This window comes from Aspergillus fijiensis, assembly GCF_003184825.1.
Source record: "Aspergillus fijiensis CBS 313.89 unplaced genomic scaffold BO72scaffold_41, whole genome shotgun sequence".
Classification (NCBI taxonomy): domain Eukaryota; kingdom Fungi; phylum Ascomycota; class Eurotiomycetes; order Eurotiales; family Aspergillaceae; genus Aspergillus; species Aspergillus fijiensis.
In genome coordinates, this window is record NW_024469017.1 from 126,069 (window position 1) to 148,164 (window position 22,096).

Sequence of the window (22,096 nt, forward strand, 5' to 3'; positions counted from 1 at the left end):
AATTATTTTTTTAATTAATTATTTAATTTAATAACTAGTAATATCTGCTAGTTTGCGGAAAATACAGCTAATTAATAATTATTTAATTAATAAAATTAAAAACCAGCTATTAATATTTTTTATACTAGTCTAAAATAATAATAATTATTAATAAAATTAATTAGTTAAAAAAGCTATAAACTAGTAAAAAATATTATATATAATTAATCTAATATAAGCTTTTAGGCTCGCTAATAAAATACAGTAAATAACAACAGATAAAAAATATAGTAAAAAAATTAAAAAAGCTAGTTAATAGCCCTAAGTAAAAAAAATTAAAAGAATTAAAAAAATTAGTTAATAGTCTTAAATAATATTTTTTATAGAGAATTATCCCGCCGCACGAATCAGTTTATATATATATAAACTGGAGATAAAAGGGCCAGTTGGCACAACTGGGGCTGCCAACTGGCCAAAATAAGAGAAAATAAGGGAATCCTGCCGGTATGTAGTCTGCCAGCACCCTTAGCCACTCAGACATGGCCCTGTACAGGGCCGCACCTGAGTATAATGGATATAATCAATCAATCAATCAATCAATCAAAGTTTTTATTATAACTTTATGATTATAATCTTAGTTTTAGATTTTACTAATTATAATATATTTAGTACTATTAATATTAAGATTTGAAAAAAGTTTTTTTCTTTTTATATTTCTTATTAATATATACAGAATATACTAATACAGCTTGTTATAAAATATAAAAATAATATAATAATAATTATAAATTATTATAAATTTATTAGATTTATTGTTATAAAATAAAAAGATAAAATATATATAACTATTTTTATTCTTGTAATTATAATATTATTTATTATATTTATTATTATAATAGTTATTATAATAAATATTAATCTGATTTTTATAATAATTATATTTTTATTATAATTATAATATATACTATTACATTTATTCCATATAATAAAACTAAAACTAAGATTAATTATTATTTTAAATAAAGACTTAATATATCTGTTGTCATTTATTTATATAATTTTCAAACTACTATTATTTATTATTTTTTATATTTATAGTTTGAGTTTTTATTTTAATTTAAAAATAGTTTATTAAAAATAATTATTTGAAATATAAAAACTACTGTTATTGCTGTATTTATAAATTATTTTATTTTTATATATTTTATTTATCTTAAAAAATATCTATTATTATTCTAGTTATTAATATTTATATTTAAATTAATAAACTAACACTTTCTAAAATTAAGATTATTATTTTATTAATTATAACTATATCAGAATATATAAAAATCTTTAAAAAAATAGTTATTATAATTGTTATAATTATTTTTATATTAGATTTCTTAGTAGTTTTAATAATTAGTCTGATTTTAATAAATATTATTAAAATAACTTTAATAAATATTATTAAAATAACTTTAATATATATTATTAAAATATTTTTTTAATAATTATTATTATAATAATTATTATCTTTATATTAATATCTTTACTAAATATTCTATTTATCATATATTTATTTTTACTAAAAAAACATTTTATTATTTAAACAGCTAAGAAATTTCACTATTATAATAATTTATATAAATAGATTAATATCAGCTGTAAGATTAGAATAGAAATATATTTATCTTAATATCAACTAATTATAAATATTATTAATATAAAAGATTTTATAATTATATATAATATTTTAAAAAAATATCTAAATAGACTTATTTTAATATATATATGTTTATTTATAGTTTATAATAATTTATTAATAAATAAATATTTAAATAATATTAGATTCAAATTTAAAATAAAGATCTTTAAGTATTTTATTTTTTAAAATATATATATATATATATATATATATATATATTTATATTTACTAAATATAAGATATTAATCGAGAATTATATTTTAAGTATAACTAATAATATTTATATTTATATTATAAGTTCTTAGTATATATAAACTATATTCTTAATATAATTAATAAACAGATTAAATTTTTTAAAATATATAATATATTTTTATTATTTAAAATACTGGTTTATTTTTATATTAGAAAAAAAATAATTAATATTATTAGATTTTAAAGCCTAGGTATACTATACTAATTATTTTTTTTTTATTTTTTTATTTTTATATTAATTCTAATTTTTATATTTTATATATTTTTTCTAATTATATTAATTATATTTCTATTTAAAATCTTAAAATATTAATTTATATTTTTTAGTTTTATTATAATATCGGCAAGCTGTAGTTATAACTAAATTATATTATTTTATTTATTTTTTATTAAACTATTTTTTATATTCTAAAAAGTTTTAATTTTATTTTAATAGTAATTATATTAGTATTTTTTATATTAGCAGCTTTTATATTAGTTTCTTAAGATTTTATTTTTATAGAAACCAGAATAGACATAATCAGATTAAAAAATATAAAAAAATCAAATAGTAATAGAATAAAAAAAAGAAAGTAAGTTAAAAAATCTAGTAAAAAATAAAAAAAAGATAATTTTTTAGACTGCTTGTTGCTGTCTAAGCATATAAAAAATAAGTATTTATACAATAAAAAAATAATAGGCTTTCTGTAAATATTTTTAGTTTAGAAATAATTAAAAAAATATATATAAAAAAACTGCAGAAGAAGAACCTGCAGAAAAAAAACTATAAAATTAAAAAAATACTATAACTATAAATAATTAAAATTTTTTTTATCAAAATCTAGTGGCTTAGGCTTAATAAAAATATATAAAATTTAAATAAATAATATAAATATTTCTAAAATTAGCTGTCTAAATATTTACAAAACTAAATATTTTAATATTTTATTAAAATCTTGTTATAGAGAATCTGTAGAAAAAGAGAATATTATATCTTCTTATATCTAAGATCTTAATGTAGAAATATTTATAGTTATAATTCTTAGAAATTTTAATAATATAATACTAGTTAATCTTAATTTTATATATTTAAAACATTTATTTAGGTTAACATTAAAAATTAATTATTTAACTAGCTAAAATATATATACTATTTTTATAAAAAGAAATTCTGTAAAATATCTAAATTTTTAAATAATGTTATTAAATATTAAATAGTTAATATTTTAGTTTAATAAATAAAAAATAATATCTACTAATTTAAATAGTTTTAAAACTCTAATACTATAAATTATAGAATATATTATATTTTTATCTAGTTGTTAAATATATCAGCTGTTTAATATATTATAAAATATTATAATTTAATATTTTAATTTTATATACCTTAGTATTTTTATATCTTTATTATTCTATATAAAAAAATAATATTATTATAAAATAGAGATGCAGAAACTTAATATAAAAATATATAAAAAAATAGTTAAAATCACAGTTTTCATATTATCTGAGATATAAACTTGGTAGAAAAAAGAAAAAATATTAATATTTAAAAAAATAATTTCTAGTATTTTAAAAAAATATATTTCAAAGAATCTAGAATTGTGTGAGATATACTACTAATTCATTAATATATTAAATTAAAAGCTCTTAAAATATAAAAATATTAAAATAATATAATAGTATAAAGTTATTATTCTTTCTATATATAAAGTATAGAATATATTAAAAAGCGGGCTGGCGTCTGGTTTTTAATCTAACTAGATAGTAGAAATAATAGTTCTAACTAAATAATTCTTTATAACTAGTTCTTTAAATTTTTTATTAGCTACTAGATTAAATTATTTTTAGATTTATAAATAGAATATAGCTTGAAAAACTATAAATAAAATTAAAATTAAATAAATAATTAAAAAAATTATAAATTATATATAAAATAATCAGAAAAAATAGTTAGATTATTAAAATAAAATAAATTAAATAGATTAAATAAATAAAACAGATAGTATAAATAAAATAAATATATTAAACTTATATTATAATAATATATTTTTTTTAAAACTAAATTCTATTAAAATATAAATTATAATTTATTAGAATAATAGTAATAAAAATTTTTAATTATTTAGCAGATATTTTTAAAATATTAAACTAGTTTAATAATTAAATCTAAATATCTAACTTATTTTATAATATATATTAATTAAAAATAACTATATTCTTTATAATTTTATATAAAATTAAAAATATTTTTTATTTTTTATTTTTTTAATTTATTAATTTTTATATAAAATAATAATAAATTTAAAATTTATATAAAAATAAAATCTATAATTTATAAAAAATAAAATAGTTTTAATAATATTAAAATAAATTATATTTAGTATAAATTTAGCTAGAAAGAATAATTAGTTTTAATTATTTTATAAATAATTTATATAAATATAAAAATATTATTAAAATCTTATACTAATTTTTTTAGTCTAGCTATTGGTTTTGAAATAATATATTATAAAAAATTCACTAGTAATATTAAATTATTAAATTAAATATTTCTAAAACTTAAAAATAAATTAGAATTTTTTATTTAAAAAAATAAATTAAAATAGACTATATAATTTTTATATATATTAAATATATATTATTATAATAATAATAATATTAGTAGTTAAATTATAAAAAATTAAATATTTTATTTTTATTAAATAATTAATAATTATTGTAATAATATTATAATTCTAGTTTTTAAATAAATATATAATAAAATTTATAAATATATTTTATTATATTTATTTAAATACTAGTAGAAATTTTAGAATTTTTTATTTTATTTTTTTAAATAAAGTTATTTTTTAATAAATATAATAAGTTTTTATTTATTATTTTATATATTAGTAAATATTAGGCTAATAATATTTTTAGATTAATAATTTATATATATAATCTTTTTTAGAATATTTAAAAATAGATTTATTATAAACTAGTTTAATTAAATTGGCTTTAATTTATTTATTATTAAATATTTATAATTAGTTTTTATAAAAGAAGAAGTTTTTTTTATATAATATTAATAATATATATAAATAATAATTCTTATTAATAACTAGAATTTTTAATATTGTTTTAATTTATTTATTTTTTTATATATAGTACAGAGAGATTTTTATATCTTAAATAAAAATTATAAATTTTATTTATTTTTAAATATTATATTATTTTAGATATATAAAATAGATATTAATTTTATTTTTAATATATTTTTTATATTTTTTTAGAATTATTTATTTTTTTATTATTTTTATTTTCTAAGAGAATAAGAAGTAATATTAATAAATAAATAAAATTAATATTTTTTTATTTTAGAATTCCTTAGTTTTAGTATAATAAATATTTATTTTTTTTTAAAAAATTATTTAATTTTTTAATTAGATTATTAGATTTAATTTTATATTTTTTAAACTTATAAATAATTTGAGAGTTAAAATATAATAAAAATTTAGATTATTAAATTTATTAATAGTTTAAAAACTCAATAAATATAAAATATTTTAAATTATAATAGTTAATAATAATTTAAATTAAAAATAATATTTTTTTAACTTACAGTATTATTTTTTAAAATAATAAATAATAATAAATAATTCTTTATTATAAATTTTATAATTATATTTAATAGGAATATATTTTTTAAAAAAATAATTAATAAAATATAATATTTTATTATTATTATATTAGAATAAGACTTTTTTAATATATAATTAAAAATATTAGTTTTTAAAATAATATTATAAGTTTAATTAAATAGTTATAAAACTAGTATATTAATAAAAATATTTTTAAATATATTAAATTCTTTTTAATAATCTAAAATTTATATAAATAGAATATTTTTTTTATTAAATATATAAACAGAATAATTAGTTTCAAAAAATTATAAATAAATTAATAATAAAAATTATTAAAGTTTAGAAAGATTTTTATATTAATTATATAAATTAAAATAAATATTATAATTTTAATTTTTTTAAATTGATATAAAATTTATTATAGTTTATAATTAGATTTAGAAACTTAGTTTTAAATATAATAAATTTATATTTAAATAATTTAGTTTAAAATTTTATTTTTTTTATTTTTTATAAAATATAATAAATATATTTTTTTATTTTTTATAAAATATAATAAATATATTTTAAATATTTTTTTATAGATACAGCTATAAATTGAAATATTATTTAAATAAATAATATAAAATATATTAAAATAATTTTTTAGAATATTATTGTTATATTATTAAAATATAATAAAAACTGTAATTAATCCAAATAATATTATAAATATTTTATATAATTTTAAATAAATTTGAAATATTTTAATTTTTTTAATTTTTTTAATTTTAATATTATTAAAGATACTAAAAATATTAATTTTAATAAAATATTTTATTTTTTTTAGATTATTTAGAATTTTTTTACTAGTAGAAGTAGATATTTATTTTTTATAAAAATAAGATTTAAAATATAATAATTAATATAAAATCTTAAATTTTTTTAGATTTTTATAAATAATATTAAAAGAATAACCGGTAATAAGCTAAAATAAATAAATTCTTTTTAGATTTTTTAAAAATTATTTTTTTAAAACTTAGAATTTATCTTAAAAGATTTTATATAAAAAACTAAATAATAGATTTCTTCTATTTTTTAAAATAATAATATAATTATATTTTTAGTATAATAATACCTTTTTAATTTTTTCAAAAAAAATATTCTTAAAATTTTCAAATTTTTTAAATAAAACTGGTTTTTCTAGCTTATTAATAAATTTTAATATTTTATTAATTTAATTTATTATTATTATAAATATTAAATTGTTATAATATATATAGATAATATATATAATTAATAAAACTAAATAAATATTTTTTATTAAGATTTTTAAAAATATAATATTCTTAGAATAGGTTTTTATTAATACATTATATAATATTCTAATTTTCTAAAATCTTAATAAAATATTATAATAATCCTAATAATATTAATTAATAAATTCAATTATATATATAAACTAATTAGTATAAAAATTATAAATTTTTAGCTATAAAAAACCTAAAATAATCAGATAATAAATAAAATAAATAATTAAAAAAATATATCTTTTTTAATATAATTATAGATTTTTAGAATTATTTAAATATAATAAATAATATAGTCTAATTTTTTTATTAATTATTAAATTTTATAATTATTTTATTAATTTTTAGAAAATATAATAATAATTAATAAATTTTAGTTTAGCTTTAGTTTATTATTTTTAAAATAAAATATTTAATATTAATTATAATATAGATTAGGATTTTTATACTTTTAAAATTAAAAATAATAAAAATAATTATTAAATTAGTTTTTTAAAATTTCTTTTATAATAATTTCTTTAAATATAGTTTTTAAAATAGTATATTATTATATTAAAAAATCAGTTTATTAATAGTTTAAAATAAACTTATTTTTTAACTACTTACTAAAATTAAATAAATAAAAACATTTCAACTATAATAAAAAATAAAATTAAAAAACTTATAAAATTTATAAATAAATTTAATTACTAAAAACAGATTTTATAAAATAATAAAAAAATAAATAATATCTTTAAAAAAAGAATATAAGAATTTAAAAATAATAAATATAATAAATAAATATAAAAATTTAAAAATAAAAAATTAATAAATATTATTTATAATATTTTAATATTAAACTTAAAATAATTTCTAATAAAATAATAATCTAATTTATAATAAAATATTTTTTATAATTATAATAATTATTTCTTTAATAAAAAAACCAGTAGTATATAATAAATAAATTTATAAAATTATATTTAAAAATAATAGGTTTTTTAGTATAATTATTATTCTAAGATTTATATTAATTTCTAAAATTATAAAATATAAAATTAAAAAAAGATTTTTAGAAATAATTATAAACTTTGGTATTATATTATAAATAATAACTATTTAAAATCTAAAAAAAATAAACTAAATTATAATAGTTTTTTTTAAAAAAATATTAGTTAATAATATATTTTTAAAATCTTAACTAATATAGTTTTTAAGTATAAAAAAATATTTAAATATATATATATTTTTTAAACTAAATATCTAAATTTAGTAAAAAATATTATAGAGTTATAAAATTTTTATTTTAATTAATATATTTTATTATATATAGTTTTAATATAATTAAAACTACTAAAAAAAATACTTAAATAAATATAAAATATTAATAAAATTATTTAGATTATATTTTCTATTTTTAGAATATAGTTATATTTAGATATATAATATTTTATTTAAATAACTAGTTATATATAATTTTTAGTTAATAATAATAATAATTAATTAATATTTATATATATTTTTTTCTTAATCTAAAAAATAAATTAATAAAAATTAAAACAGTTGTTTTTAAACTTATTAAAATTAAATAAATATTTAAAAAAAATAAAAATAAGACTTAAAATTAATTAATATAATTATTTTTACTAAAACAGTTATAATATTTTTTTAATAATAAATATAAATTTTAAAATTTATATTAAAATATTTATTATAAAAATAATAATTTAAATAATTTTAGTATATTTAGTCTAGACTTAGTTTTTTTCAAAAAATAATTTTTTCAATAATATTTATTTTTATAAGCTAGTAGTTTAAATTAGTTTTTTTTAAATTTATTTTACTTAGTAGATAAATAGTATATTTTTTATAATAATAATATATTAAATATTAATAAATATAGTTTTAATATTTATATTATACTAGTTTAGTTTATTATAATAATTATACTATTTTTTAAAATATTTATTAATACATTAAATAAATTCTTTTAGATTATTTAATATAATTAGAAATTATAAAATTATTAGTATCTTATTAAAACTGCTATTTTTAAAAATAAAACTATATAATATTAAAAAATAGACTAGTATCTAGCTTTTAGTCTAGCTAGATAATAAAAATAATAACTTTAACTAAATAATTTTTATAACTAGTTTCTTGAATTTTTTATTAGCTATTAGATTAGATTATTTTTAGATTTATAAATAAGATATAGTTTAAAAAGCTATAAATAAAATTAGAAATAATTAATTAATTAAAAAAATTATAGATTATATATAAAATAGTTAGAAAAAATAGTCAGATTATTAGAATAAAATAGATTAAATAGATTAAACAGATAAAACAGATAGTATAAATAGAATAGATATATTAGGTCTGCACTATGACAGAATATTAAGTATAAATATAGTCAGAAGATAAAAAAAAATAAATAAAAAAAATAAGACAAAAGAAGTAAGACAGAATAAGCAAGATATTAAAATAAAGTTAACGATAGTATTAAAAAAACATTTATATCTGATTTTTAGTTAAATTAAATAATAAAAATAACAGCTCTAGCTGGATAATTTTTTATAACTAATTTTTTAAATTTTTTACTAGCTATTAAATTAGATTATTTTTAGATTTATAAATAAAATATAGCTCGAAGAGCTATAAATATAATTAAAAATAAATAAATAGTTAAAAAAATTATAGATTATATATAAGGCAGTTAGAAAAAATAGTCAGATTATTAGAATTAAATAGATTAAATAGATTAAGTAGATTAAACAGATAGAACAGATAGAATAGGTATATTAGGTCTATACTATAATATAGTTTTTAATATACTATTTTCTATTTTTTTTAAATTATTATTACTTCTGATTTTCTTATTTCTTGTTTCTAGTGATTTCTTAATATTTTTATATTATTAATTTTATCTATTTATATTTAGTTCTGAACGCAGGTGTTATTTCTTATAAAACTGATATATATAGCAGCCCGGCTGGTATTTTGAGTAGTATTAATTCTGTTCTATTTATCTGTCTTAGCAAATTCTTATATATAGAGACTCCCGCCTGGTTCCATCTATAGAACAACCATCTTAATATAATCGATTTTATTATACTTCTACTTATCGGCTGCGACTGTCACATATATATAAAAAAAGCTTAATCATTACAAATAATCTTTAAAGTTTTAGAATATTTTAGTAGATTATTTATATATTTTTATTTAAAAAATTTAATATTAACAACTTCTAATTATTCTAGTACTTAAAAATCTTTAGAATCTTGCTATACCCAGAAAATAGTAAGAACTGGCTTTGAAATATAAGACTACTATTATTCTATACCTAACTGACTCTTTTACCTTTACAAAATATTTCTTTTTGCGATAACTGTGAAGATTGGAAGAGCTGGTTTAGGCTCTTATAATTTTATTAAATTTTTATTTTAGCCTTTATGATTTTGTCACTTGATATCCTGCAAAATAGCCTATTAGATTATAATAAGCAGAATGAAATTTGAACTGGAGTATTAATAGAAAGGAGTATATTTTAAGAAAATTATAACTTTACCAACTTTGATATCAACTTTATACAAATGATATATTAGTTTTATATCCATTATATAGATCTACTGAAATTCAGTATTGATAAGGCTTTGTTTAAAAAGATGATATAAATATACTTTATTCTTGATGTATTTTAAAAATACTGGTATATAATAGCTTACAGCTATTTAAATCTAACAAACTTTTGATTATAGATTTATACTACTATATTATTTGTATATACATGTAATTTCTAGCTATTTATATCAGTTGTTGTTGAGATATAGAAGTTCATAAATAAGCTTTTTTATATATGATACACAGCTGCCCACTCACTCGCTTGCCGATTATGTTAAGTAGAGAAAGTGGGTTTTGCAAATTGGCACAAGTAGCTTGCTGTTTGGCTCAAAGCAACAGGCAGCAGCTTCCCGAGGAGCCGAGACTAATTTGAAAGGCTCCAAGCACTGAGGTAAGTGGGGCTTGATTATTGAACACGTTTTTGCGCGTTATGGACGCGGCACGCGTCTTCCGTTTCATGGCCATTTCCCTTGTCACTTTCTATCCTCGAGCAAATCACTAAACCATCAAAATCTAACTGCACCATAAGACATCTTGGACGTCATTCAATATCACATTGTTTGAAGCCACCCACTCTCTTGATCGAAGCCATCAACGTACCTGAACATCTAGACACTAGTTCCCAGGCACTTGGAGCAAGCTGTATAATCATGGCTTTGGATCCAGCATCGCAGGTCTCGATCGGAGCCCTTAGGTAGGTCGTTAGTCCAAGTCTCACCTTCAGTTACTGATCTGGTATGATAAAGCGCTATTTTTGATGAGACCAAACCTCAGATACAGGAACCTATTGTTCAGTGTGTCCAGATTAAGCCATTGCCGCCACAGCAGAACAACCAAGAACGTTTCAGGGCTGTCTTCAGCGATATTTCGAATTATGTTCAGACTATGCTCGCTACTCGTCAGTAGAATCCTTGTTGCTTTTTGATAGACATTCCCCCAACATAACAATCCTAACTGCCGTGTCATGTAGAATTGAATCATAAGGTGACAAGTGGCCTGCTTCGCAAAGGATGCTTTGTCAAGTTGAAGTCATTCCAGGCAAATGCCGTGAAAGGAAAAAAGTTGTTACGATCACATTTTCTGAGCGTCCAGGACTAACGTTTCCCACAGGATTCTCATCATCCTTGAACTGGATGTTCTCCAAGACTTAGGTGAAAGCGAGAAACTCGGAGAACCCCGACCATTGGAGAGCAAGGTTGAAGAAGAAGATAAGCCCCAACCAACAACCATATCGAGTAATGGGTTTTACGGCTCTAAGCCCCAAGTTGCACCAGCGCCGTCTCATCACCGAACGCAAACAACTCGGACAGGTCTTCCTTCAGCAGCTCACACTACCATCTATCCAATTGAAGCCATTTCCCCCTACTCGCACAAATGGACGATCAAGGCTCGCTGTACAAGCAAATCGACCATCAAAACCTGGCACAACAGAAACACGGAAGGCAAATTATTCAGCGTGAACTTGTTGGATGACAGCGGCGAAATTCGCGCAACAGGGTTCAATGATCAGTGTGACATGCTTTATGATGTCTTCCAGGAGGGCAGTGTCTATTATATTTCGAATTGTCGTGTCCAGATCGCCAAGAAGCAATTCACAAACCTGAATAACGACTACGAACTTACCTTTGAAAGAGACACCATTGTTGAAAAGGTACGTCAGCCCCCGCATCCCCATGATGATAATCCTCTGATAGTTTTCCCAGGCGGAAGACCAGAGCGATGTGCCTCAAGTCCGGTTCAATTTCACTACAATCAGCGATCTCCAGTCAGTGGAAAAGGACACTACGATTGATGTTATCGGCGTGCTGAAAGAGGCTGGCGAAGTCTCTCAAATCGTCTCGAAGACCACAAGCAAACCGTATAACAAGCGTGAATTGACACTGGTTGACAATACCGGGTACTCAGTTCGTTTAACTGTCTGGGGCAATACGGCACTGAATTTTAACACTTTACCCGAGTCAGTGATGGCATTCAAGGGTGTCAAGGTTTCCGACTTTGGAGGGCGAAGTCTGAGTCTGCTGAGTTCAGGTTCAATAACAGTAGACCCTGATATCGAAGAAGCTCACAAGCTTAAGGGCTGGTATGATGCGCAGGGAAGGGATGGTGTTTTCACGTCGCATGCCTCAATGTCGGGTACAGCGATGTCCGCCGCAAGGCCCGATCACTTCAAGACCATAGCTCAAGTTCGGGAAGAGCAACTCGGAATGTCCGACGAGGCAGTCTACTTTTCACTAAAGGCGACTGTCATCTACATAAAGCAAGACAACATATGTTACCCCGCCTGCCTTTCAGAAGGCTGCAATAAAAAAGTGACGGAGCTTGATCCTGGTCAATGGCGTTGCGAGCGGTGTGATAAGACACACTCGCGACCAGAATATCGCTACATAATGCTTGTCAATGTTAGCGACCATACTGGTCAACTTTGGTTGAGCTGCTTTGATGATGTGGGAAGACATATGATGGGCACTACGGCAGACCAGTTGATGGAGCTGCGACAGGCAGACGAGAGAGCAGCGGGTGAACTGTTTCAAGATGCTAACTGCCGGACGTGGAATTTCCGATGCAGGGCTAAGATAGATCACTTCGGTGATCAGCAGCGGTAAGTTTTACTCTTTCATTGATTTAGCGCAATCGGTGACTGATTCTATCTCTCCCTCGGGTTTCTAGAGTTCGATACCAGGTATCATCGGCCAGAGCAATCAACTACTCTGAGGAGGCTTCTCGCCTAGCAGAACAAATTGACTCGTATAATTTGTCTTGAAAATATTCATGATCACACCGATAAACTACTCTGATTTGCTTTTAGTAAATCAGCCTGTTAATCACCTTGAATTTGCCATTGTGCTTTCATTCATCATGAGGATAACTGACGTGCCCGCGCCGGGCTTGAAAATGCCAGCATCTGCATCCACCCTTGTGTATATGTGATCAATTCCTATTACAATATATGTCCCATTCCCTGCGCACCAGTAGAGTAACATCTGCACCGTGACTATGAGTACTTCTAGTTCTACTACGTCGTCATGACTAATCTGCCATTGTGGCTGACAAATGCGTAACGTGACGGTGTTGATAACTAACACCTGATTGAGCAGTTACTAACCAGGTCGAATAATTATCCAGTCGAATCTCCTTCTGGGGTATTCAATCGAATTTATTTGCTATCAAGTACTTGACTGCGTATCAGTACCACTATGCGAGCGATCAGTAAGGACCACTGAGAATTCATATTTTGATCCCGATTGAGTCTGAACGATCATAAATAGGCGTTCGCGGCGGGAAAGGCAATGTTGATGCCCTTTTCATCGAAGAGATCCCCACTCCGAAGCTGAAAGGTGGCGATGCCTTGATCAGAATCAGGGCCTTCGGTTTGAACCGAATGGATCTATTGCAGCGCGAGGGCAAATACCCCGTTCCGCCGCAGGCTCCAAGCACCATGGGGGTAGAATTCTCTGGTGTAATCGAGGAACTCGGAGCAGCCGATTGCAATGGCTTTCGGATAGGCGATGAGGTTTTCGGCTTGGCGTATGGTGGTAAGTGAGACTTTAAAATGATTTTTGACATGATTAATCAGTGTCTTGCAGGTGCATATGCTGAGTACATCGCTGTATCGACGAATATGTTGATACATAAACCTCTCGATATGACTTGGATAGAAGCAGCAGGAATACCCGAGGTAGATTGAAGTGTCTCCCCGGATAATCACCCTTCGTCTAACATGAACATACCTACAGACATGGATCACGGCATGTCAAGCTCTTTATTTGATCGGTGGTCACACGCCAGGCAAATCCGTTCTCTGGCATGCTGGAGCATCATCAGTGTCGATAGCCGGAATCCAGCTTGCTCGAAACAGTGGTGCATCGGAGATTTATGTAACTGCTGGTTCTAAGGAGAAGCTCGACTTTTGCGTCGGTCAACTGGGTGCTACTGCTGGTTATAATTACAGGGATCAGAATTGGGATTCGGAGATCTTGAATGCGACAAAGGGCCGTGGTGTCGATGTTATAATCGATTTTGTCGGTGCGACACACTTCCAGGGCAATCTGAATGTGGCGGCAAAAGACGCTCACATTGTTCAGCTGGGACAAATGAGTGGCTCAATACTCCCTGGTAATGTTGACATTAGTGGCATTTTAATGAAGCGGATAAGGTTCGAGGGCAGCACGCTACGGAGCAGAGACGAACAATACCAAAAGAAATTGCGTGATCTCTTGGTTAATCAGGCATTACCAAGATTCAAGGACGGAACTTTCAAAGTTTATGTGGAGAAGGTTTTTTCATTTGAGGATATTGCAGATGCTCACAGGCTACTTGAGAGCAACCAGACGAAAGGGAAGATCATCTGCACCTTGAACTAGTCATATTCATGATTGTTGGCTTGGCCTGCCACAGAATCAGAAGCAGGCGCTACAGTCCCCGGAAAGGAGTTTGCACCCCCCCCCTGCAATAGTTAGTCCGCTAGCCTCCCTAGACATAGTGTATCCGTGAATCTGCCAGCAGAACTCTTATAGAAGCCACTTATTTCCTTTGCTAACTGTCCGGTGGACAAAATAAAGAAGGCGGTGATAGCTAGCGCAGTACGTAAGCCAAACAGGGGGGGTGCAAACTCCTTTCCTCCCACTGTACCAGCTGGCATGTACAGCTAGCTAAGCTAGCTAACTACAGAATGTTTGAGCTAAGCCGCGACAAGTGTACGAGTGAATGTCTCTCGGAGAGTCCGAGATCTACCTGCTCATGTACTATAGTACCGAACTTTAACTTAGACAATAATGTAGCCTCTAGGAGTCTACAGTACCTCAGTAGTCCACGGTGTAGAATGTAGATGGTCCGCGCCAACGTGGGACCTTGAAGATTTTCAGATAAGGCGATAATATTAAGGGATCAGACCAATCAGTCAAAAGCCGATAGTTACCTCAGTATCCACTTTGCTTCATGGGGTACGTTTCTCCGACGAATCAGCCGGCAATCAGATTGACTGCCCCGGCAAAAAAGAGGAAAAAAAAATTCCTGGGCCGAAGGCAAGATAAACCATATTAGGTTTCTGAGTGCATGCGACTTCTCGTTTCTCAGATATCATCTGTGTGAAACCCTGAATCATGGCTAAACGCGAGTATGAAGAGGAGCGAACGGAGCACAGACTGAAGAAAAAGTCGAGAAAAGAAAAGAATGCTTCGAAGGCTACGGAAAAATCCGAGGATATCGCAGGGCACGAACCGAAATACGTCCAGTCGCGCGCATTGAGCGATTTGCCAGAATCAGACATAGAGCACTTTCTTACCGAGAACACAATCAAAGTGACCGACACCTCGAAAGATGCTGCAAATCTTCGGCCTATCATGTCTTTCTCATATCTTCCTCCCTGCGACGGCAAACTCTACGATCCCCTTGGTTCTTTCACCTCTCCGACTGCCATTCAATCAACAACTTGGCCCTTGCTATTCGCTGGTCGCGATGTGATTGGTATTGCTGAGACTGGTAGTGGTAAGACCCTCGCTTTCGGATTGCCATGCCTCAAGAAGTTACAAGATTCGAAGAGGAAGTGCAATAAAAAGCCTTGTCAGCCCATGGCGGTCATGATTTCACCAACTAGGGAGTTGGCTAAACAAATTCATGACCAGCTTGTGAAGTTCGCGAAACCACTGGGTGTGGAAGTAACTTGCATCTTTGGCGGAGTCCCAAAGGATGAACAGCGCGAAGCTCTGAAGACTGCACCCATTGTTGTCGCAACCCCGGGTAGATTGAAGGATCTTCAAAATGACGGCTCGGTCGATCTCTCAAAGGTCAAGTACCTTGTTTTGGATGAAGCCGATCGTATGTTGGACAAGGGGTTTGAACAAGATATCAAGGACATCATCCATCCCATGTCAAAGTCAAAACGACAAACTGTGATGTTCACAGCAACATGGCCTCCAGTTGTCAGAAATCTTGCTACCACATTCATGAAAACGCCTGTCACTGTTACCATCGGCGGAGATCCATCTGCCGATCCTCGCGCGAATACGAGAATCAAACAGGAGGTTGAGGTCATACAGCCACATGAGAAAGAGCCAAGGCTTGTACAGCTACTCAATCAAAGTCAAAGGGCTCCCAAACCCCCGAAAGTCCTGGTCTTTTGTCTGTATAAGAAGGAAGCTGTTCGTGTGGAGAGAGTTCTACGGAATAAGGGTTTTAAGGTTGCAGGAATACATGGCGACCTCAGCCAGCAAGAGCGCTTCAAAAGCCTAGAGGCTTTTAAGAGTGGCACTGCTACCGTCCTTGTCGCCACTGATGTGGCAGCTCGTGGACTTGATATCCCTGCTGTCAAACTTGTTATCAATGTCACATTCCCGCTTACGGTCGAAGACTATGTACATCGAATCGGACGGTAAGTGATCTTGCCCCTGGTAAAGACGGCTGTCGGAAACTTAGCTGACATTTCCGGAAGAACCGGTCGTGCGGGGGCTGAGGGCCATGCAATTACTCTGTTCACTGAATTGGATAAGGCTCAATCTGGAGGGTGAGTAGTCTTCCAGTGCATGCGAATTCGGAGATATTTTCCTATGTCATAATTCTTTTTGCGGGGCTAATGGGTTGCAGGTTGATCAACGTGCTCAAAGCAGCCAAGCAGGATGTACCAGAATCCCTTCTCAAGTTCGGCTCGACGGTCAAGAAGAAGCAACATGATGCCTATGGTGCATTTTTCAAAGACGTTGACTCGAGCAAAGCAGCAACCAAGATTGTCTTTGATGATTGACAATGAGACTTTCAACCTCGTTTGTATTTGCATCCAGATCTCAAGATCTCTTTGGCTTTGGTGCATTGTGCTAGCAAGTATTTTCTCTCAGCATACAACCTGGCCGTGTGCATGATAATTAGTGGTCGGGTTCAGAAAAGTTCGAAGATGCATAGAGACTTACACAAATATAATGTATATAGCGCTATAAATCAAGGTGCCTGAAAAATCTCTAGAGTTGACCCTGTAGGATCCATTTCTCATAAAAGCTGTCGATATCATGATGCCAGCCAGAAAAGTCTGGGGCCGGGGAAGGAACTCGGATGGCCTTAATGCCAAGGTGCAACGTTGTAGGAATGACCGAATGAATAAAAAGCTCCAGATAGTACGAACCGCCATATTGACGATGTTGGCATAGACCATCCCTTGAGCACCCAAATCACCGACAACTAAGAATACGTACGCTGCTGAAACATAACAAGTTGAGAACACTCCCATCCATAGTGCCTGTTTGCGAACTTCTGAAGGACTAGCAGCCGAAGAAACGAATGCCTCACTTATACCATTGAAAGCCAAGAATGGTATATAAAGGCAGTAAAGAGATAGTAAGCTACTCACCGTAGGCGAAGCCCAGCTGCGCCCACCCAGGAAATCGAGCACTAGAGGTACCAAAGCTGGACCGAGGGGAAAGGCCACTGCAGCTACCAGACTGTAGGCGCGCAGGATGTCGGCTAGATGTGTTTTGGCGCGACTGACATTCCCCGTGCGTCGCTTTTCAAGGTAGTTGCTATGAAGCAGTGATGAGAAGATGGCCCGACTACTTTCTTCAATGGGCTGAAAAAGTATGCGGGCCACGAGACCACCATAGTTTGAGGCGAGGGCATAGATGCCCTGATCTTCTAGGCTTGTCATTGTCGCTAGGATCATTGAATCCCCTTGCGTGAGTAGATGTTTGACGATGGACTGAAGAAACAAACTTGCAGCCAATGAGATCATTGGCCATGGGAATTTGTTAGCCACATAGCTGTGGCGATCACTGGGGGTCCTATCAGGTGGTGTCCTAATACACAAATCCAGGCAGGCACACTTACCGCGACTGCAATCTTGTGAGCAGCAAAGAGAAGTCTGGATGCCTTGGCATCTTTCTGATAGCTATAAAATAACCACAAAGAAGTGCACATGCATAGCTCAAGTGTCCGAGTGCAAACGGCAGAACACCAACGGTGATATTATAGTAGGCAGCCCACAGGAAAACAAAACAAGTTACCAAGCTTTTCATGAATGCAGCACTCATCTCAACAAGTGCACGTTGCCTGTACAGCATATACCTCTGCATCACGTTAAAACATGGCTCGCTTGCAAGTTCTATTAGAGATGCGATGGTAATTATTTTCACACTTTGGTGATAAGACGGTGTTTGAGAAACTTCATCCGAGGCAAGACGAATGTAAGAGGTACCGAGTATCATGGCTAAGAGAAGTCCCATTCCCAGACTCAAGTAGGACATATTGACCACGGACTGTGATTCCACTTCTTGGGTTCTTGGTTGTTTAGTTGCGCTGAATTTGTTGTCAATTGCGGCTTTACCATGACTACTTGAATCCGAGGAAACAGAGGTAACAAGCGGTTGCCTTTGAATCGCCAGTCTGATACTTTCCCGAGAAAAAAACAGCAGTGTAATGGAGTATAGGTCCAGCTGGGCTGCAACTCCTAGAAAAGCTGGTGGTAGATCTCTCAAGATCAACTGATTTGCCGTAAAAGTGAATATCTTTGAGGTCAATTGAACGAGGACCAGAAGCGTTGTACCAGAAGCTGGTGACGCTAGCAAAGAGCTAGCTTCATCATCCGGCGATGGCATGCTGATACGAAAAAAATGACGACTGATAGGCTGGATTGTGGGTAAGGTTAAGTTCACAGAAGAAGAAGAAGACCACGGGTTCATAATCTACTACCTAGATAAACACCGAGGTAATCCACTCCACTTGCGCTAGTCCGCCGGTCTTTCTCCCACCGCCCCTTATTGGTCAGCCATTTACACTACTTCAACCTCGAAGGTATATCATGGATACATAGTCACGGGTCTGTATGCAGTGTGTACTGTTTGTAGGACAAACTACTGAACATACTGTGTAGCAACCCGCGAGTCCCCGCTTGAACAAGACTACTATGTAAAAGTGCAGTTTTGTGGAGAGTCCCACCCCCGCCCCCCTCCTTTCTCGCGGAGTCCTGATAATCGCGCGGAGTTGAACAAAGAAAAAGAGAGTATGTACTCGTAGCCGCTTGAGTTGGTCTCAGATATCGATTCCATAGCGGAAACGCACACATGAAATGCATTACTTTAATGCCAGCTGCAGTACTCTGACTCGAATCTATGCCAATGCACACTCGCCAATACACGTGTCATGACAAATAGACTGATACACCACGGATATGGTATGCACAAACTACCTTCCGCGGAATCCCCTCATCTGGCCTCTTGCCAATCCCCTGCCTTCACCCCAGATATGCACTTACACACCCATCTCATGACACGGTGCTCATCTAGAAAGGCGGGAGGAAGAAAGGGTAACCGCCATTTTTCACCTTGAAAACACTGAGAAGAAAGCTGTACATGCCAAGCAGAACAGAACCCCAGATGATCACTGCCACCTGCTGTGTTTTGTTATCGGCGATACGGGGAACTTTCATTGCCAGAGCAATTGTTGCAAAGGAGAGGATGGCGTCTGTAAAATAGAATGATTAGCACAATCACATGTTTAGTCAAACCAGAAACCTACAAATAGCAGCTATAATTTGTGTTTCCATGCCGAATTGATTTGAGAACCCTCCAGCAAAGTAGCTGATTCCACCCCTTCCATCCCCGGCGACATATGGTACTTTGCGAATATGGTTAAACATGTGGCCACTTATAAATAAGAGAATCGCGATAAGGCTCATGGCGGCCCAGAGGTTTCGATTCTGCACCACAGGATACACGTAGGGTGAAAGCACGGTGAAAAGAGTCACTACACCCATCAAGATAGTCACGCCCGAGATTATGCGCATGTAATTGATCGGGCGAACAAGAGGAGGTTTTGGACCATTGGGAAGATGACGGGAGATCCATGTATAAAGCTGATCAGCCGAGATAGGACTGCAGAGCACATCATGTTAGCGAAGGTTACCCATATTCCCACAGAAACCGTGCCTCACCCGCTGAAGTCAAAACGTAAGGGCGCATCGTCGACCTTGGAGAAAGGGCCGACCGTCGGAGGAAACACAAGCAGAACCGGTGCGGTTTGAAGCATGAGCTTCTACATATTAGCCTCGAGGTCATGTTCTCGCAAGGACGGTAGTATTCATCTTACTTTCTGGAATGTTTCTTTGCCATTGGTGAATTCAAGGGTAGCATAAAGCACTTTCAAGTCATTGGGTGTAGGACCTTTGTTCCAACTGCGCGCGATGAGGTCCCATTCGGGTTGGAACTCACGACATAGAATGCATCCGAAACGAGCTTCAGTAGCAGTCAACAACACGGCAACATGATAATCACGAGGTTTCGATGTTAAATCTTCGTAGGAAGAGTCATCAAGATCAATAGGCGCAGATCTCGCGAGTGAGCGATATTTCTCGTACTTGTCTGTATCAGAATTGGCACAGAGGCCATGGGGAAGTATGGCGAGGAACGGGACCAGAAAGTTCAAAAGCTTCATGTTTGCATGCCAATTGGGTGCTTGGTGGAAATGTTGGGCAAAAAGAAGTAGTTTAGCGACTCGCAACAGCCATTGGAATAGGGTGAGTATCGTTTAGAACAGGTGTAAGTGATCACTTAGGTAGGTGGTTGTGGACTGGGTAGTTAGCCAACCTAAGCTATGGCCTTAGTAGTCAATTAAGGTGCAGGAGGCACCACAGCGGCATATTTGATAGGTGTCCACTACTACTTGAGTATGTACTGTAAGTTACTATTTACTCCAGGTACTCTGGCGTGGTCATATATACTTACCCACAGATTACCGTCCGATAGTTACTGACGAGTAATTATCACGGGTATGATACAGTTTTGAACATTACCACCACGTAAGTATTGTCGGAAAGTGTAAATACCCTAGAAGAGAATAATGAACTCTCATCTACGGACTATCAAAGTAAATATTAGATAAAGGTAGGTAACATTAGGGTACTTGACTGTCCTGACTATTATTATCTAAGTAAGCTGTGTGCTAGGTACGATATCTCACACGTATCAACAACAAGCTTGAACGGTCGCCGAGAGCAAGTTTTGTATATCGAAGGGCATCAGATAAAGATACTGTAGAGCCGAGTGTAAGTAAGAGACAGGGGAATGGAGGGCAGAGAAAACAAATCGGGTGCTCCAGTATCTTGAAATCGAAGACATTGATTTGGGTGATTCTAAATCATTGCCCGGAGCCCGCCCGCTCCGGCAATGCTTGAATTGACGGAGAGGAAAAACCTAACCTCGAATCCAACAACTACTCCGTACTTTTCAAATAAGTCCTAGTCGTGTATCACAACATGCCCCGTGCATACGGCTCACAATAATCTGGCTGTACCCTAAGAAAAGAGAGAGGACTTCCATTATGTATATTCCTTCCATCTCACGTATTTCACGAAGCTGTCGTTTGGTTTGCCACCTCACTTTTAAAAGACACTCGTCCTCGAAGAGATGGCAGGCCCGCCAGCTCAAGGATCACTTCACAAAAGAAGCTGTAGTCCAAGGCTTGAAAAGTCGCGCAGCATTCAAGCTTCTCCAAGTATGCCCAACTGGTTCATATACATGGTGTTACGTTCTCTGATGATACCAACACCAGATTGATGATAAATACCGCGTGTTCCAAAGCGGGCAAACTGTTGTTGACCTAGTATGGTAGCCAAGAGTCCAAGCTGCAAAGATTCTCAAGTCAGTGACTTACATATCTCAACTGTGTAGGGATATGCTCCTGGCTCGTGGTCCCAGGTAATTCTGACA

At 29.7% G+C, this 22,096-nt stretch overlaps 6 protein-coding genes across 6 annotated transcripts in view; 4 read left to right on the forward strand and 2 right to left on the reverse strand.

Moving 5' to 3' along the window:
* Positions 1-10,772: 10,772 nt before the first annotated feature.
* Positions 10,773-13,376, forward strand: BO72DRAFT_450013 (replication factor A subunit protein RFA1). The gene is made up of 6 exons (XM_040945152.1): positions 10,773-11,109; positions 11,162-11,313; positions 11,386-11,476; positions 11,526-12,066; positions 12,119-13,014; positions 13,083-13,376. The coding sequence occupies exons 1-6, from the start codon at positions 11,066-11,068 to the stop codon at positions 13,174-13,176; spliced, it is 1,818 nt and encodes a 605-aa protein (XP_040799105.1). The 5' UTR covers positions 10,773-11,065; the 3' UTR covers positions 13,177-13,376.
* Positions 13,377-13,530: 154 nt separating this feature from the next.
* Positions 13,531-14,932, forward strand: BO72DRAFT_450014 (NAD(P)H-quinone oxidoreductase). Its single transcript, XM_040945153.1, has 4 exons — positions 13,531-13,622; positions 13,682-13,948; positions 14,000-14,091; positions 14,150-14,932. Exons 1-4 carry the CDS (start codon positions 13,610-13,612, stop codon positions 14,774-14,776), a joined length of 999 nt encoding a protein of 332 aa, XP_040799106.1. The 5' UTR covers positions 13,531-13,609; the 3' UTR covers positions 14,777-14,932.
* Positions 14,933-15,413: 481 nt separating this feature from the next.
* Positions 15,414-17,361, forward strand: dbp3 (RNA-dependent ATPase DBP3). The gene is made up of 3 exons (XM_040945154.1): positions 15,414-16,782; positions 16,843-16,914; positions 16,995-17,361. Exons 1-3 carry the CDS (start codon positions 15,515-15,517, stop codon positions 17,149-17,151), a joined length of 1,497 nt encoding a protein of 498 aa, XP_040799107.1. The 5' UTR covers positions 15,414-15,514; the 3' UTR covers positions 17,152-17,361.
* BO72DRAFT_383076 (Rft-1-domain-containing protein) lies at positions 17,311-18,988 on the reverse strand (the record flags this gene model as incomplete). The annotated part of the gene is made up of 2 exons (XM_040941499.1): positions 17,311-18,166; positions 18,228-18,988. The coding sequence occupies 2 exons, from the start codon at positions 18,986-18,988 to the stop codon at positions 17,311-17,313; spliced, it is 1,617 nt and encodes a 538-aa protein (XP_040799108.1).
* Positions 18,989-19,399: 411 nt separating this feature from the next.
* BO72DRAFT_450020 (OST3/OST6 family protein) lies at positions 19,400-21,023 on the reverse strand. Its single transcript, XM_040945155.1, has 4 exons — positions 20,478-21,023; positions 20,323-20,420; positions 19,908-20,263; positions 19,400-19,853 (listed from the first exon to the last, which is right to left on the reverse strand). The coding sequence occupies exons 1-4, from the start codon at positions 20,820-20,822 to the stop codon at positions 19,672-19,674; spliced, it is 981 nt and encodes a 326-aa protein (XP_040799109.1). The 5' UTR covers positions 20,823-21,023; the 3' UTR covers positions 19,400-19,671.
* A 576-nt stretch (positions 21,024-21,599) lies between these two features.
* Positions 21,600-22,096, forward strand: part of BO72DRAFT_450021 (RlmE family RNA methyltransferase) — a 1,614-nt gene continuing 1,117 nt past the window's right edge. The window contains exons 1-3 of the mRNA XM_040945156.1: positions 21,600-21,881; positions 21,939-21,989; positions 22,058-22,084. Coding sequence (XP_040799110.1) covers positions 21,708-21,881; positions 21,939-21,989; positions 22,058-22,084 — 252 coding nt within the window. The 5' untranslated portion in view covers positions 21,600-21,707. The remainder of the gene's footprint in view (positions 21,882-21,938; positions 21,990-22,057; positions 22,085-22,096) is intronic.